General features: G+C 41.9%; 1 protein-coding gene across 1 annotated transcript in view; it reads right to left on the bottom strand.

Moving 5' to 3' along the window:
- LOC109870918 (follistatin-related protein 1-like) overlaps window positions 1-2,841 on the bottom strand; it is a 62,209-nt gene extending 59,368 nt beyond the window's left edge. The window contains exons 1-2 of the mRNA XM_020461622.2: window positions 2,663-2,841; window positions 2,482-2,538 (exon numbers count right to left, since the gene is read on the bottom strand). Coding sequence (XP_020317211.1) covers window positions 2,482-2,538; window positions 2,663-2,665 — 60 coding nt within the window. The 5' untranslated portion in view covers window positions 2,666-2,841. The remainder of the gene's footprint in view (window positions 1-2,481; window positions 2,539-2,662) is intronic.
- Window positions 2,842-19,454: the final 16,613 nt, after the last annotated feature.

Genomic DNA, 19,454 nt, shown 5'->3' on the forward strand with positions numbered 1-19,454 from the left:
TGTCAACTCAGGAAGATTTTTTTGTTATTCTTTTACATGAATAAATATATTTTGAATTTATTGAGAAGTCATTGAAAATAGACAACCTGTGTGCATGTGTGTGTGACAGTTCTAACTGTGTGGTTTCAAGAGACCTCACCTCCAACCACTTTAGGTTCAGTGTTTACTCAGGCATTACTTAGCACCACAGTGTGTGAGACCCACCCGGGTGAGTGACACACACACACACACACACACACACACACACACACACACACACACACACACACACACACACACACTGACCACCCAAACCCAACCCCAGCACAGCGAAAAGTCTTCCTGATCCCTGTATAGTTAGCTCAGCTGTCTATTAACCCTCTACACTCATACCCATATACGGTTGAAAGTTGCAGATTTGGACACTGATAAGTGCCTAAATTGGAATGTAGTGGCTGTATAGTAACATGCTAAGGGTGTCCGCTTCACAGGTCTGTATGAGTTTTGACTGATAGACATTCTGAACTTGAGCCCCTCACGCGACAAGAAGTTGCACCATCCCTCCCGATAATTGTGCAACTTTTTTGTTTTCTGAGTTAGGGAATTGCTGTAAATTACGAGGACTAGATATATTTTGAAAGATGAGACATTGAGGATTATAATAAATATCGCTTTGATGTCATACAAGCAAGTCAAACACCCGAGAGTCCAAAAGTGCACCGCACATTTCCATATCATCAAACTCATGTAATATACCGTGTCAACGTTTATGATCACTATGCTGGATGTCCAGTTACAAGACGACATGGCGTCATACCCTCGGTTGTCCTGTATTATGAAGAAAATTTGCCACGGACCACGCAAAATTACGATCTGCTTCTCCGAATTGCCTTGGGAATATTCGTATCATGTTACTGAATGCATAGTCAATGTAAATGCACATAACTTTTCTACAAACTGTTCCCCTTTACACTGAATAAAAATATAAACACGACGTGTAAATTGTTGGTCCCATGTTTCTTGAGCTGAAATAAAAGATCCCAGAAATGTTTCATATGCACAAAAAGCATATTTCTCTCATATTCTATGCAATATAGAATATCCCTGTTAGTAAGCATTTCTCCTTTGAAAAGATAATCCATCCACCTGACAGGTGTGGCACATCAAGAAGCTGATTAAACAGCATGATCATTACACAGGTGCACCTTGAGTGCTGGGCCACTCTAAAATGTGCAGTATTGTCACACAACACAATGCCACAGATGTTTTGAGGAGCGTGATTCCCTTATATGAACTGTAACTCAGTAAAATATTTGAAATTGTTGCATGTTGCGTTTATATTTTTGTTCAGTGTAATTTCTACCATTGTTATGCATTTCCATATCTCTTCTGCAAAATACAATTAAATGTACCCCTATCCATTTAGGCCAATTCCCACGAGTGTAAATAGTTAACTCTGTTTGATACCCATGGAGCCAAAGATAATAAAGAGTATCCTCGTTTGCTTGCAACAATATCACTTCATCAACTTAACAAACACTGAAAGAGGAAATTCACAGGATAGTGTGTGTTTGTGTGTGTGTGTGTGTTTGAGTGTGCGTTTGTGTGTGTGTGTGTGTGTGTGTGTGTGTGTGTGTGTGTGTGTGTGTGTGTGTGTGTGTGTGTGTGTGTGTGTGTGTGCGTGTGTGTGTGTGTGTGTGTGTGTGTGTGTGTGTGTGTGTGTGTGTGTGTGTGTGTGTGTGTGTGTGTGTGAGTGTTTTTCTGTTCCATCTGTGTGGTCCAAAACACTGTCAAAAATACCAATCCTTGCCCTATTTCCATCAGAGATATAGAGGACACATTCACATCTGTGCTGTTTTAGGATAGTCCTACAAACCATGATGATAAAATAATATGCTGTGTGACCATCATAATCTACAAACAGATTTGGAAGAAGATCTTCCAATTAAAATGCAATTTTCGAATTGTCTCCATAATGAAGTCTAGTGTGCAATGTCCCTTGGATAATGCCATGTTAATCGTTTCTCCCTTGAAAAGAAAACCTTCCGTCCATCATGAAAAATAAAAATCTAGAATAAATCCAGGCTTTTAATTATTAGGCCCAATGTTTGTCACAAATATAACTAGACTAGTCTACATTCTAAGCGCTCCAGCTGTGCCACGAAAAGCTGGGCTGCATTAGAAAAATCATAGGCCCCGGGGCTTAGATATTTTATAGGGGCTTAGATATTTTTTGATGAGCCTAATATTAAACACGTAATTTAACTGTGAAAATGTTTTCTCTGCTTCAAGGGCCCCCTTACTGGTTTAGGCCCTGGGGCTTCAGCCCCTGTAAGCCCCTGCAATAATCAGGTCCTGCCTAAAAGCACCAAAAAAACATAAAGCCAGTAAAGGGAGCAGAGCCTTTCACGTTTAATATAGAAGTAACCTATGTCAATCATAATATGTTGTTTGGCTTTGCATTGATTACCATTTAACAAAACAATCTGAAGTCCAACTTACCTCGGTTTGACAGAGCGCTATGGCCAGCAATAGGAGGAAGGGGACACTTTGCAACATCTGGGAAGACAGAGGCAAGGAAGAGAAAAAATATACGAAAATATACGAAAGTTGAAAAACGCATGTTATTGGTTAATGTCAAGTAAAATAGTCAAATAAATAACGAGCAATATTAGACAATTACCATTTTGAAAAGCGGCTCTGTTCAGACGTCTGTTGCGAGGAGGAGGTGGGCGCAGAATGTATCGGTAACCGAGGCGAGCGAGAGGTCTGTGATTTCAGGAAATTTGAGGAGCGCTGAGGAATTCCTGGTCTCGAGTCTTGCCCCCGATATGGCGTGACCAATGAAAATCTCCGGAGCGCAGGAACGTTATGGAGCGTTCACTTGCTAGTCGGAACTACGAAACTCAGAAATGTCCTACTTGCTAAATGGTTGTACCCAGTGGACATACAACGTGATGAAGACGTATTTTATTGGTTTAAATATGGTCGGGACTTCTTATAACCAGATCACAAGCAGATTAAGATGTATTTTTCATGATTTCTATTTCCCCTGTCTTATTTCGGCTGATATCTAGTTGTTACTGAGCAAATATCTAAATGCTACTCAATTAATAGACGTAAATCTATATAATCATTATACAAATTGGAGTAATGTTATTTTTTAGCAGGGTTTGCATGATACAGCTTAGCACACTTGACAAACAACAGCTGGCAGAGCGCACCAAAGCAGGTTATGGTCTCATGGCTTACTGTACCCACACTGAAACAAATTGCTGTACATTTATAGCAAAACACTTACCTTCTATATTACAGTACAGTACTGTGAAGAGGAGTGCATTATCAGGGCTAAATGATATTCCACTACAATTCCTCTACAATGCTGTAAAATTGCAATTTCTGTCATTTTACAATGTAAATTTACAATAAAACATTGTATTACCTGTTTTGCTGTATATTTACTATGAATTAGGTTGCATTGTGGGAAATGTTGTGGGCGAGGAACAAATCTGTAGCTCATTAACACATTTTGAGGCGTGCAGTGTAAGAGGCACTATTTGTTGCATCCGTTAGTGAGAATGCTGCACCCCAAAGAAAATAGTACCATACTGTAAGTTTGGAATCTAAAAACCTTGTCCTGTAAAACTAAAGTAACTTACTGACTACTGTGCAGCCAGTAATTTACTGTAATGAAATAACATACTGTGTTTTTGGAATCTAAAAACATTTTCCTGTAAATCTACAGTAATTTACTAGCTACTGTGCTGCCAGTACTTCACTGTAATTCCATACCAACCCCACAGAATACAGTAACATACTGTTTTTTTGGAGTGCCAAAAAACTTTTGAACACTAATGGGTCCATGGTAGTGTTGTTTCTGTCTCATTTATATATTTTTAGGCATGCCTTGTAAGAGGTTATATTTGTTGCATCGGTAACTGAAATGTGGAAGTAGTTCACAAACAATTGAATGTGTTTAGGGGACTGATCAGAGTGGCAGCTAGCCTCCATCTTTTAATGGTTGAGTGTTCAGCCATGTTTTGAACCTTTTGTTTTGCCCTCTAGCCACTATCAGTTGAAAAGCCTTTGTTAAGGACTCTACAACTGCAAGTGATATAAAACCCCAAATATTCAATGGTATAATGTAATATATAATTACATACTCACTGTTAGCAATTGCTGTAATTTTATTACCATACAATTTAACAATAAAGTACTGTATTACTGTTTTTCTGTTTATTTACTGCAGTGTTCTATAAATTACGGTCAAATGTTGTGGGCTGGGAAATAATCGCTGGCTCATTAATATATTTAGAGGTGTGCCTTTATTGTGACTATATTTACTACATGAAATAAACACCAAATACAGTATTTGTAGTACTGCAACATACAAATAACTAGCAGCCAACCTGCTTGCACCAATCACATGTACGTACAGTGAAATGCAAATATTTAAATGACAGTAGCATTTACTTTCTCACAGTATAGTAGGTACATTTTACAGTATTGTGCTGTGTCATTGCTCTGATATTACAGTCACAGGAAACTGGTAGCAATTTACTGAATATTACAGTAACGTACTTGGCACCAACCAGAGATGGGCAAAGATACAGCAAAAGGTATCTCCTAACAAATACAATATACCTTGAAGACCAGTGTATCTTTAACTACAACAACATGCTCAGGAACAGTTACAGAAACGTTTTACCTGATATGACATGGTTATTTAGCAGACAATCTTATCCAGAGTAACTTACAGTCAGTTCACTAAACTAAGGTATATAAAGAAAGACATATCAAGGCAACAGCTGAATACTTTGAAGAATCTAAACTATAAAATATAGTTTGACTTGTTTAACACTTTTTTGGTTACTACATGATTCCATATGTGTTATTTCATCGTTTTCATGCCTTCACTATTATTCTACAATGTAGAAAATTGTAAAAATAAAGAAAAACTCTTGACTGAGTAGGTGTGTCCAAACCTTTGACTGGAACTGTAAATATGATATTTCAGTAAATGTGAAATTCCTCTTTGGAGTCAACGTCTTTATACAGCATATTGATCATTGAGAGAGGGATAGACAGCCCTTACAACACAAGATGGCTCCGCATGTAGTATACTTCAGGAAAAATATGTCTGCCATCGAGCTTTATTGTCTGGAAAAAAAGGATAATACTTCCCTGCACAGGCATTTGTTGAAATATATCAGCACAATGTTCATGGGACTCATTTCACTTTGATTATTTGTCCCTTTCCTTTATTAGCCATGGATGGAGATAGGGATTTGGACTTGCGGTTTTAAGTCATTCTCCGTACTGGCCAATGATTAGAACAGTGATTCGGATCCAACCATAAATTCATACATTGTGCCCCTGGCCTGAAAGTATGGACGTTCAAGATCAAATAAAATAAAATAAAATTTGTCACATACACATGGTTAGCAGATGTTAATGCGAGTGTAGCGAAATACTTGACCGTGATGTGTACGCCGAGGAACTTAAAACTTACTACCCTCTCCACTACTGTCTCGTCGATGTGGATAGGGGGGTGCTCCCTCTGCTGTTTCCTGAAGTCTACAATCATTTGTTTTGCTGACGTTGAGTGTGAGGTTATTTTCCTGACACCACACTCCGAGGGCCCTCACCTCCTCCCTGTAGGCCGTCTCGTCGTTGTTGGTAATCAAGCCTACTACTGTAGTGTCGTCCGCAAACTTGATGATTGAGTTGGAGGCGTGCATGGCCACGCAGTCGTGGGTGAACAGGGAGTACAGGAGAGGGCTCAGAACGTACCCTTGTGGGGCCCCAGTGTTGAGGATCAGCGGGGTGGAGATGTTGTTACCTACCCTCACCACCTGGGGACGGCCCGTCAGGAAGTCCAGTACCCAGTTGCACAGGGCGGGGTCGAGACCCAGAGTTTCGAGCTTGATGACGAGTTTGGAGGGTACAATGGTGTTAAATGCTGAGCTGTAGTCGATGAAAAGCATTCTCACATAGGTATTCCTCTTGTCCAGATGGGTTAGGGCAGTGTGCAGTGTGGTTGCGATTGCGTTGTCTGTGGACCTATTGGGGCGGTAAGCAAATTGGAGTGGGTCTAGGGTGTCAGGTAGGGTGGAGGTGATATGGTCTTTGACTTGTCTCTCAAAGCACTTCATGATGACGGAAGTGAGTGCTACAGGGCGGTAGTCGTTTATCTCAGTTACCGTAGCTTTCTTGGGAACAGGAACAATGGTGGCCCTCTTGAAGCATGTGGGAACAGCAGACTGGGATAAAGATTGATTGATAGTGCCCTTAAACGGCCTCCCGGGTGGCCCAGAGGTTAAGGGCGCTGTACTGCACCGCTGTCGTAACCGGCCACGACCGGGAGGTCCGTGGGGCGACGCGCAATTGGCCTAGAGTTGTCCGGGTTAGGGAGGGCTTGGCCGGTAGGGATATCCTTGTCTCATCGCGCACCAGCGACTCCCGTGGCAGGCCGGGCGCAGTGCGCGCCATCCAAGGTTGCCAGGTGCACGGTATTTCCTCCGACACATTGGTGTGGATGGCTTCCGGGTTGGATACACGCTGTGTTAAGAAGCAGTGCGGCTTGGTTGGGTTGTGTATCGGAGGACGCATGACTTTCAACCTTCATCTCTCCCGAGCCCGTTTGGGAGTTGCAGCGATGAGACAAGATATGCATGGTCTGCGCATGCTACTAACAATTGGATACCACGAAATTGGGGAGAAAAAGGGGTTGAATAAAATTTTAAAAATAATATGTCCCTAAACACACCAGCCAGCTGGTCTGCGCATGCTCTGAGGACGCGAGGGTTAACACGTTTAAATGTTTTACTGACATCGGCTGCAGTGAAGGAGAGTCCGCAGGTTTTGGTTGTGGGCTGTGTCAGTGGCACTGTATTGTCCTCAAAGCGAGCAAAAAAGTTATATAGTCTGTCTGGAAGCAAGACATCCTGGGCCGCGATGGGGCTGGTTTTCTTTTTGTAATCCGTGATTGACTGTAGACCCTGTCACATACTTCTTGTGTTTGAGCCATTGAATTGCAACTACTTTGTCTCTATACTGACGCTTAGCTTGTTTGATTGCCTTGCGGAGGGAATAGCTACACTGTTTTTATTCGGTCATGTTTCCGGTCACCTTGCCCTGGTTAAAAGCAGCAGTTTGCAGCTTTCAGTTTCACACCAATGCTGCCATCAATCCACGGTTTCTGGTTTGGGAATGTTTTAATCATTGCTGTGGGTATAACATCGCTGATGCATGAACTCGCTCACCGAATCAGCGTATTCGTCAATGTTGTTGTTGGACTAGATGTAGGCCAGATGTAGTAGTCTAATGTTAATTTTAGCCATTAGCCTAGGACAGCAAAAACTAAAAGCACGTATTGTATCATGACAAAATCATAGACCGTTTAGACAACATGAAAGAGAAAGCTGGCATTGGTGTTTCAGGAGCCTGAAAACATTTTGCATTGGCCCTCAGATCCTCAAAAAGTTCTACAGCTACACCATTGAGAGCATCTTGACTGGCTGCATAACCGCTTGGTATGGCAATTGCTTGGTAAGACACGATAGAAAGTAGTGTGCATGGTCCAGTACATCACTGGGGCAAAGCTAACTGCCACCTAGGGCCTCTATACCAAATGGAGTCAGAGGAAGGCCCTAAAAATGTTAAAAGACTCCAGCCACCCACGTCATAGACTGTTCTCTCTGCTATCGCACGACAAGGCTGGAACCAAAAGGCGCTTGAACAGCTTCTACCCACAAACCATAAGACTGCTGAAAAGTTAATCAAATGTCTACCCTGGTTATTTGCATTGACCCCTTTTTTATTTGCTCTGACTCTCTTGCACCGTTTCAATGCACACTCACTGGATACTACCCACACACTCACACATACTACACTGACACTTCAACAAACACAATACATATGCTCACACACACAAAACACACACACTCACACATACTACACTGACACTCCAACACACACAATACATATGCTCACACACACAAAACACACACACTCACACATACTACACTGATACTCCAACACACACAATACATATGCTCACACACACAAAACACACACACTCACACATACTACACTGACACTCCAACACACACAATACATATGCTCACACACACAAAACACACACACTCACACATACTACACTGATACTCCAACACACACAATACATATGCTCACACACACAAAACACACACACTCACACATACTACACTGATACTCCAACACACACAATACATATGCTCACACACACAAAACACACACACTCACACATACTACATTGACACTCCAACACACACAATACATATGCTCACACACACAAAACACACACACTCACACATACTACACTGACACTCCAACACACACAATACATATGCTCACACACACAAAACACACACACACACACACACACACACACACACACACACACACACACACACACACACACACACACACACACACACACACACACACACACACACAGACAAACCATTAAAAAAAAGATAATTAAGCATACCACTGATTTCAATGGCTGGCACTTTTATAATTTGGCGAAATTGTCCTCAATTGCAGTTCCTAGGGCTTCCACTAGATGTGAACAGTCTTTAAAAAGAGTTTCAGGCTGGTTTTTGGATAAATGAGGGAGAAGAAGGCATTTTTCTAAGGGCTCCCATTTTGGCTGTAGTGTTTCCAAGCGCATGGCCGAGAGCGCATTCTTTTTGTTTATCTCTGGTAAAGACAATAATGATTCGCCATCTTAAATGCAATTTTTTATTTACATATTAGGGTACCTAATGTTTGATTATAAACGTTGATTGACTTGTTTATAAGTTTATTGGTAACATTTGGGATTCATTTTGTATGCATTTTGAGGGAGTGAAAACGAGTGGTTTATTGACAGAAGCGCGCCAGCTAAACTGAGTTTTATGGATATAACATTAAAAAAAGAAGAAGAAGAATAAGAAGAATAAGAATAAGAAGAACATTATCGAACAAAAGGACCATTTGTAATGTAACTGGGACATTTTGGAGTGCCAACAGAAGAAGATCTTCAAAGGTAAGGCATATAATATATTGCTATTTCTGACTTTCGTGTCGCAACTCCCTGGTTGAAAATGATTTGTTATGCATTTGTGTGCTGGACGCTGTCCTCAGATAATCGCATAGTTTGCTTTCGCCGTAAAGCCTTTTTGAAATCTGACACCTTGGCTGGATTTACAACAAGTTAAGCTTTATTTTGATGCATTGCACTTGTGATTTCATGAAAGTTTAATATTTATAGTAATTTAATTTGAATTTGGCGCTCTGCAATTTCACCGGATGTTGGCCAGGTGGGACGCTACCATCCCACCTATCCATAAGAAGTTTTAAGCTGAGGAGTATTTCTGTGTGTAATGAAGCCCTTTTGTGGGGAAAAACTAATTATGTTTGGCTGGGCTTTGCTCACCAGTGGGTTGGCCAGTCTCCCATGTGTGCCCTCCCAGGCTCCCCCATGACTGTGCAACTGCCCAGTCATGTGAAATGAAAAAGATTAGGGCCTAATGAATGTATTTCAATGGACTGATTTCCATATATGAACCGTAACTCAGTAAAATTGTTTAAATTGTTGCATTTACATTTTTGTTCAGTATATATAGTCTCGTTATTGTTATTTTGTGTTACACATTCCTTTTTTATTTTTAGCAAAGTTTTCTTAGTTTTTAACTCTGCATTGTTGGGTAAGTGCTCATAAGTAAGCATTTCACAGTAAAGTCTGTTGTATCAATCACGTGACAAAATGTTATTTGATTTGGATGTAGCTAGCTATTATTGTGTCTCACAGAATAAGCTATTCAAGTTAGCTAGCTAACATTAGCTAGTTAGAGTTGTGAGCTAGCTAGTTAGCCCACATGTTTTTCAAATATTCCAAGATAACTAAGCCTCAATGTGTCCTACACCCTTAAACTAATTAACCCTATCAGTCCTGATACCCCAGCAATAATTGGCTATTCATTTATCTGACTTTCATTAATCTGTGTTTCCCCATTTTCTTTTCAGGACAACCAGGGCTAAAAGTAGAACACACAACTTGACATAAATAGTTGCATTCATGAGTTTTATTGACAAATGTTAAAAATGAATTTATATGAATGCTGGAAGTACAGAAATGGTTTGCTCACTGGGAAATTAATATCAAACTAGTCAATGACAACTATATGGAGTTTGTGACAGAAACTGTGATGTTACTGTGAGCTTATTACAGTATCATAGGATTTCCTATGATCTATGTAGAAGAACTCCTTACATTTTAACGACGCTTGTGGGCATCATAGAGCAAAACATGTACATGTTCGTGAGAGTCTCAGCTTTTCATAAATAGCTCAAACTATTCAGACTCTACAGACATTTGTGACTCGTTTAAGGAAAATAGGCGTATGTCGCGGGTCACTACTTCACAGGAGAGCAATTTTAATCAAAATTAGTTTTTGGGCAGAAATGCCTTCTGGAACATGTGAACTTTCACGTGCCTTAATAACAATCTTATTATTCGTATCACAGAGCCATTTGCTTTGCTAGTTATAGCCTAATGTTAGCTAGCTAACATTGAACCAGGTTGGTTAGCTACCTGCAGATTCATGCAGGGTAGTAATGTCATGAGTTGGGATTATGGTTAATTGTTTAGCTAGCTAGCTAGCTACATGGCTTAACAAAAGACTCCACTATGGTAGTATCCATTTCAATAGAATGTCACTGCGACAACTGTTGATAGACATAGCTGGTAAATTCGCTCTGGCTATCTACTCCAATTTCAGAACACTTTAATCTGTGTGTGCCAGAGCGCAGAATAACTGACGAATTTACGAACACTCAACACCCATTGAATATGTCAAGTGTCAGTAAACTTTGCCAAAAAAGTGGAAATTGTTGCCAGCAGCACAGTTGCAGTCACCAACGCTCTGGATAACATAAAACAGCCTAACCAGCTCTGCTAGGGCGAGTAAGATGATCAGTGAGCTGTTCTCTCATTTGTGTCTGGAAGTAGCTAGCAAGGTAGCCAGCGTTAGCCAGTTAGCTTTAGTGCTTGACTGCAGTTGTTAGGGCAGAACGTTTGGAACAACAAAAAGATGGGTGGGGCTAAAGCTTAAGAGTGTGTGAACGATGCTGAATGGGTGTAGACAAAGAAGAACTCTTCAGTAGTGATAAGAGAATTATGTTCTCCAGGTACATCACCCAATTTAATTATATTACTCTGTCTGCCAACCAGAATGTGTAAGTTCCTGGTCGAATGAAACAGACGGAGGCCCAGCTAAATAGACAAAAAGGTTTATTCACGGAACGTTCTAAAATCAAGAATACAAAACAATTCATTTTATACTGACTTCTCACGCCCACACATTCACACAGCCATACACACACACACAAACAGACGCACATACACACATACCCACACACACATGCACACAAAGAGAAGCACACACATGTCCTGCTATGCACACACTGTCTGTCTCACTACCCAGCCGACAGAGATAGTGAGCTTGTCCTTGAGACGTACTCCCCGTTCTCTCCCAAATCTCTAGTCAGGTCGGCACCAAGCTCAGACAGTCTGTGTTTAAAATACCATAAAAACATATTGTTTTACCCTAATTCTGACTAGGACTACACATTTATTGATTATGGTTTTATACATTCTAATAAATTCCATACAATTATATGTTTCAGGGCGGAATATTCTAATCATTAAAATAACAGACAATTCTCACCTATCAAGTAGGTACCAAAACATTCAAAGGCCATTTTCTCAAAAGTGATATACCATTTTGTAGCTCTGTGTCTCTGCTTTTATCCAATGTAAAAAAAAAACGATTTCAAATTTTGCTACATAAGACCGAATCTAGGTGGTCTGTCACATTTTTGTAAAAATACCTTTTGGGATCCGTCTTTGTCTCACAAAGACTGCTCTAGCTTAGCCCCTGTTAATCACACAGACTAATGTATGGTATCTACGGCTGCAGAAGAAATAGACAAATCCAATGGTACAACCCAGAAGTCAATGTTTGAAAGGGGTGCTTAAAGGGGGTTAGAGGTCCAAATCACACCTGCTACTAATGGTACTCATTGGGTTAAATAGTGATAAGGATGGTCTTCTCTGCCTGGTTTAGCAACAAAAGATTGCACACCCTTAAAATCAGAATTTAAATTAGATGAAAAATTAATCTTTCCAGTGTATGTTTGACATTATAGATGATCCTATCGCTCTACGGATAGCTATACCTGTTTAAATAGATGCAAAGACCATACAGTGCCAACCCCCATGGATCTACACATGTATTTCGAGTGATTTTCATTCTTGAAGCGTGGCTTGCTCATTGAAGTGCGAAGAAGCCCCTCTTGCACATCTTCATGACGACAAGCACCGTATTATCAGACAAAATCCAAGCATTTTCACCTTTTCATAGTACCATTTCCATTTTTCACCGTTACTAAATCACACTTCCCCCAACTGGATGTGTGTATTTGTTTTTTATTCCCCCCCCCCATCTCCTGTACTCAGAGAGTGACCTTTCACTGGCATGCAGGGATATGAAACCAAAACAAGGGAGAGCTTTTCCCTCCAAATGGATGTGAGATTAAAATCAGATGTAGACTTACAGCACATAACGGCTTAGAATGTCTTGGTATCCAAGAGGGATACACAAACAGTGACAAACCATTGGAAAATGCAACTGTGAAATGAATCAACAATGTACCCTGCTAGCTAGTACACAACAAGGCTTGTTTTGTTGGATAGGTCTAATGACTGAGAGATGGCTGGCTTTTCGTCACAAACATTGCTTTTCCCTTACTTTAAGCCTTTTACTCACCAGGGGCTGGTGGTGAGATATAATTTTAATGAGCAGCTTGAAAAGGAACAACTGTAAAATGTAGGCAAGCGGAACAGATCCAGCATGCAGTTCAGCAATTAATTAATGCTCCACTCCACTGAGCCTGCCACAAGGTGAGGACCTCCCTCCAGCTACAGTGGGGAAGAGAACAGTAAATATGCACACACATATACACATGGCCGTCTCCCGGCATAAGCAACATAAGCGGTCGGGTAACATATTTTTTTACTTACTATTGAGAGTAAGAATAGTAGAACATACCAGGTGCAATTTAGAAACTTTGTTGTGCATCATCAGTTTTTCCCTTGTTAGTGCCGGTCACTCAATTAGCTGACAATTAGCCATGTACATTTTTAGAGTAGTAGTTAGTCTAGCCAGCTATCTAAACTTAAATTAATCATGGCCGAATACCGACCGGGCACATATGGCACGTGCCCAGGGGCCCTGATCTCCAAGGGGCCCACATTGAGTTTGTTAGTCATTCTCACTCAGATATTATATGAAGATGGCATAAATCATGGCAAAATGTGTAGAATAAATAAATGAACATAGAACAAAACAAGAGTAGCGTACAAACAGAGTCAATAACACCTAGCGAAAGAACCAAAGGGAGTGACATATATAGGGAAGGTAATCAGGCAGGTGATTGAGTCCAGGTGAGTCTGATGAGGCGCTGATGCGCATAACAATGATGATGGGTGTGCATAATAATGAGCAGTCTGACGAACTTGAGCGACAGAGAGGGAGTATAAGTGACAGCTATTAGCCCAAAGAAACGCATTGAATAAGATATTCATACATGGAAAACAGATACTAAAATGTTTTATCAAAAGGAAGTGTGTGTTATATCTGAGAGATGTATCTTATATAGTTATTCTCAATGGAATAACTATAAAATAACAGGTTATTGGTTTGGGATGGGGCAGTGTAACAATTACCTAGAAGGAGGCAGAGGCTGAAGTAGAGTACACAATTATAACTTTTATTCAAAAAAATGTATATGCCCTTAAAAACAATGTCTACAGAAAAAAAATATAGAAAATGTAGAAAAACAATTCCACAGGAAAAATAGTAACTTTCAAAAGACAGTTTTACTCCACCAGATGGTGCCACAGTCGAGTCCAAATTCACAGAGCCGGATTAGCGATCTAAACACAAGAGAATATAGAGTCAGTGCCTCGTTCCGCACAGCACTCCAAACGTACACTCAGAAAACGTTTTCTCTATGGCTTGGCCGTGTTTGAAAACTACAACTGGACAAAAAATAATCACAAATGTTTGAAAGGTTAACTGTGCAAACAATGCTAAACAAAACACTCCACATAACTCTTTGTGCGTCTCTAACTCTAAATCAGACCAGGTTACATACGATTTTCCCAGGTCGCAGTCTACAGCCTACTGGACCAGTGTGTAATGTGAGTCACCTTTAGATACACAATGCTGTTGCGCTTCAGGCTCTCCGAAATCTGGCTCGTTCCAGCAGTTTCAGCGGCCAAAGGAAGTGTTGGCTTTGGAGATGACCAGTGAAACATACCTGCTACAGGGGGGTATTGCAATGGTGACCAGTGAGCTGAGATAAGGCATGGCTTTACCTAGCAAAGACTTATAGATGACCTGGAGCCAGTGGGTTTGGCGCCGAATAGGTAGCGAGGGCCAGCCAACGAAAGCATACAGTTCACAGTGGTGGGTAGTATATGGGGCTTTGGTGACAAACAAATGGCACTGTGATAGACTGCATCCAATTTGCTGAGTAGACTGTTGGAGGCTATTTTGTAAATGAAATCGTCGAAGTCAAGGATCGGTAGGATAGTCAGTTTTACGAGGGTATGTTTGGCAGCATGAGTGAAGGAGGCTTTGTTGCGAAATAGATGCTTAATGTGAGTCTGGAAGGAGAGTTTACAGTCTAACCAGACACTTAGGTATTTGTAGTTGTCCACATATTCCAAAACAGAATCGTCCAGCGTAGTGATGCTAGTCGGGCGGGCAGGTGCGGGCAGCAATCCGTTGAAGAGCATGCATTTAGTTTTACTAGCATTTAAAAGCAGTTGGAGGCCACGGAAGGAGTGTTGTACGGCATTGAAGCTCGTTTGGAGGTTTGTTGTCCAAAGAAGGGCCAGATGTATGCAGAATGGTGTTGTCTGCGTAGAGGCGGATCAGAGAATCACCAGCAGCAAGAGCGACATCATTGATATATACAGAGAAAAGAGTCGGACAAGAATTGAACCCTGTGGCACCCCCATAGAGACTGCCAGAGGTCCGGACAACAGACCCTCCGATTTGACACACTGAACTCTATCTGAAAAGTACTTTGTGAACCAGGCGAGGCAGTCATTTGAGAATCCAAGGCTATTGAGTCTGCCGATAAGAATGCGGTGGATGACAGAGTCGAAAGCCTTAGCCAGGTCGATGAAGACGGCTACACAGTACTGTCTTTTATCGATGGCGGTTGTGATATAATTTAGGACCTTGAGTGTGGCTGAGGTGCACCCATGACCAGCTCAGAAACCAGATTGCACAGTGGAGAAGGTATGGTGGGATTCAAAATGGTCGGCGATTTTAGAAAGGCAGGGCAGGATGAATTTGTCTATAACAGTTTGGGTCTAGAGTGTCTCCCCCTTTGAAGAGGGGGATGACCGAAGCAGCCTTCCAATCTTTGGGGATCTCAGACGATATGAAAGAGAGGTTGAACAGGCTAGTAGTACGGGTTGCAACAATTTTAGCTGATCATTTTAGAAAGAGAGGGTACAGATTGTCAAGCCCAGCTGATTTGCAGGGATCCAGATTTTGCAGCTTTTCAGAAAATCAGCATCTGGATTTGGGTGAAGGAGAAGCGGCAGGGGCCTTGTGCAAGTTGCTGCAGGGGGTGCAGAGCTGTTGGCCGGGGTAGGGGTAACCTGGTGGAAAGCATGGCCAGCCATAGAAAAATGCTTATTGAAATGATTGATTATCGTAGATTTATCAGTGGTGACGGTGTTTCCTAGCCTCAGTGCAGTGGGCAACTGGGAGGAGTTGCTCTTATTCTCCATGGACTTTACAGTGTCCCAAAACGTTTTGGAATTAGTACTACAGGATACAAATTTCTGTTTGAAAAAGCTAGCCTTAGCTTTCCTAACTGACTGTGAAAAGTTGCATAAAAAAGAAGAAGTTCCTAACTTCCCTGAAAAGTTGCATATCGTGGGGGCTATACGATGCTAATGCAGAACGCCACAGTATGTTTTTGTGCTGGTCAAGGGCAGTCAAGTCTGGGGTGAACCAAGGGCTATACCTGTTCTTAGTTCTACATGCTTATTTAAGATGGTGAGGAAAGCACTTTTAAAGAGCAACCAGGCATCCTCTACTGACAGGATGAGGTCAATATCCTTCCAGAATACGCGGGCCAGATTGATTAGAAAGGCCTGCTCGCTGAAGTGTTTTAGGGAGCGTTTGCAGTGATGAGGGGTGGTCATTTGACCGCGGACCCATTACAGACGCAGGCAATGAGGCAGTGATCACTTAGATCCTGGTTGAAGACAGCAGAGGTGTATTTAGAGGGCAAGTTGGTCAGGATGATATCTAAGAGGGTGCCCATGGTTATGGATTTAGTGTTGTACCTGGTAGGTTCCTTGATAATTTGTGTGAGATTGAGGGCATCCAGCTTAGATTGTAGGACGGCCGGGGTGTTAAGCATATCCCAGTTTAGGTCACCTAACAGTACAAACTGTGAAGATAGATGGGGGGCAATCAATTAACATATGGTGTCCAGGGCACAGCTGGGAGCTGAGGGGGATCTATAAAAAGCAGCAACGGTGAGAGACTTGTTTCTGGAAAGGTGGATTTTTAAAATTAGAAGCTCGAATTGTTTGGGCACAGACCTGGATAGTATGACAACTCTGCAGGCTATCGCTGCAGTAGATTGCAACTCTGACCCCTTTGGCAGTTCTATATTGTCGGAAAATATTGTAGTTGGTGATGGAAATGTCATGATTTTTGGTGGCTTTCCTAAGCCAGGATTCAGACACGCCTAGGACATCAGGGTTGGCGGAGTGTGCTAAAGCAGTGAATAAAACAAACTTAGGAAGGAGGCTTCTGATGTTAAAATGCATAAAACCAAGGCTTTTACAGTTACAGAAGTCAACAAATGAGGGCTCCTGGGGAATAGGAGTGGTGCTGGGAACTGCAGGGCCTGGGTTAACCTCTACATCACCAAAGGAACAGAGGAGGAGAAGAATAAGGGTACGGCTAAAGGCTATAAGAACTGGTCGTCTAGTGCGTTCGGAACAGAGAGTAAATGGAGCAGATTTCTGGGCATGGAAGAATAGATTCAGGGCATAATGTACAGACAAGGGTATGGTAGGATGTGAGCACAGTGGAGGTCAACCTAGGCATTGAGTGACGATGAGAGAGGTTTTGTCTCTAGAGGCACCAGTTAAGCTAGGTCACCACATGTGTGGGGGGTGGGACAAAAGGGCTATCTACGGCATATTGGGCAGGGCTGGGGGCTCTACAGTGAAATAACACAATAATCACCAAAACAGCCATAGACAAAGCATATTGACATTAGGGAGATGCACGTGTACCCGAGTGATCAAAGGGTCCAATGAGTAGCAATAGGTGAGACAGGGAGCCGATTCAGTAGTCGCTACTACGCTAGGCAAGCTGGAGACACAGCGATTCAGACAGCTAGCGGGCCAGGGCTAGCAGATGGGCCTTCGGCGACTTCGCAACGGAAAAGCCTGTTGAAACCACCTCGGACAATTACGTCGGCAGACCAGTCGTGATGGATCGGCGTGGCTCCGAATCGGCAATAAAGGGTCCAGGCCAATTGGCAAAAGAGGTATTGTAGCCCAAGAAATTAGCTGGTGGACCAGCTCTTCGGCTAGCCAGGAGATGGGCCTAGCTCGAGGCTTGCTCAAGGATAACTGGTGCTTGCTTCAGGCCAGAAATGTTAGCCAGGAGTAGCCACTAGGATTGCAGCTAGCTGTAATGCTCCGGTGTAAAGGTTCAGAGCTTGCTGTAGAAATCCGGAGATGTGATAGAGAAAAAGCAGTCCGATATGCTCTGGGTTGATATCGCGCTGTGTAGACTGAAAGGTATTCACCGAGCTGAGGCTGGCTGGTGTCCGAGTTAACGTTGAAGGCCGCTAGCAGTGGCTAACTGACTACTAGCTAGTAGCTAGTTAGCTGGCTAGCTTCTGATCGGGGATCCGGTTGTAAAGTATAAAAATAGCAGATCCGTACCACATTGGGTGAGATGGGATGCAGGAGAGTATATTCAGTCCATAGATGGAAAGTGAGATTAAAATACATATATACATATATATACGAAAAAAAATGAGGAAAACTATATTTACACGGGACATTACGGGACAAGACAAAACACACGTCCGACTGTGTAAGTGAGTAAAGTACTGAGTAAAGGGTCTGAATAAATTTACAAAAATGTTTAAAACCTGTTTTTGCTTTGTCATTATGGATTATTGTGTTTAAATTGATGTGGGTAGCCGGGGCGGCAGGGTAGCCTAGTGGTTAGAGCTTTGGACTAGTAACCGGAAGGTTGCAAGTTCAAACCCCCTGAACAGGCAGTTAACCCACTGTTCCTAGGCCATCATTGAAAATAAGAGTTTGTTCTTAACTGACTTGCAATGTAAAATAAAAAATACATTTTAGAATAAGACTGCAATACTTCCCGAATGCAATGTATCCTGTGGGAAACATGCAGGCAGCACCCACAGTTCAGATTCAGGCAGGGTCTAGTTCATCAGAGTCGATAATCCAGTGGGAGGCCCAGGAAGTAAATTCAGAGGTCGTCATCTGCATGGGAGTATCCCAACAACAGAAGCATGCAAAAATACAAACGTGATAGAATTCTCAAATTGTCTAAAACAAATGTAAGGAATAAATATCCTTTCAAAGGTCAGTCTTTCAATTCCACTGCAAATCATAATGTCTTCATGCAAAAATGAAGTGATCAGCAAACAGTCCACAGCAAACGTAAGAAAAGGTCAAAGTTATCATGCAACATTCCAGCACCATGGCAAATGTACATGCAAAACCAGATTTAAAAAAACAATTCTAAAAATGTAACCTTCAGTAGAGCTGGGAAATAATGATGGGCGTGGTTTTGATGGGACTGTTTGATGGGACAGGTTATTTTACACCACTGAGTGTTCATTTTATTCTTACAGGGTGAATTTAACTCCTGAATCAGCACTGGAAATGCAACACTGAAAAATGTTGCTGTGCAATAGAATGTTTTGCCGCGAGGTAGGGGTCCCCCCAACCAAATCTCACTTAGAGCCTCCAAAAGACTTGAGCCAGCCGTACACACACACACAAACACGAACACACACACGAACACACACACACACACACACACACTTTTGCACACAGAAAAAGGAACCTAAATTTGTATTCACCATAAGGGGAGGGGGTCCTCTCTCTACCCAGTATGAGGTGAGGGACCTGGGGTAGAGGAGCAGGACAGATGGGCAGAAGTTATCTCATTCCCCTTCATCATTATTTAAACAGTACCTGCACCACTCACCTAACACCCAGGGACAGAAATGTTAAACAAGCATGCCTGTTTGTATGTTTTTATTCCATTGAGAAATTAAGAAAG

Source organism: Oncorhynchus kisutch, linkage group LG26, assembly GCF_002021735.2.
Source record: "Oncorhynchus kisutch isolate 150728-3 linkage group LG26, Okis_V2, whole genome shotgun sequence".
In the NCBI taxonomy this organism is placed as follows: Eukaryota; Metazoa; Chordata; class Actinopteri; order Salmoniformes; family Salmonidae; genus Oncorhynchus; species Oncorhynchus kisutch.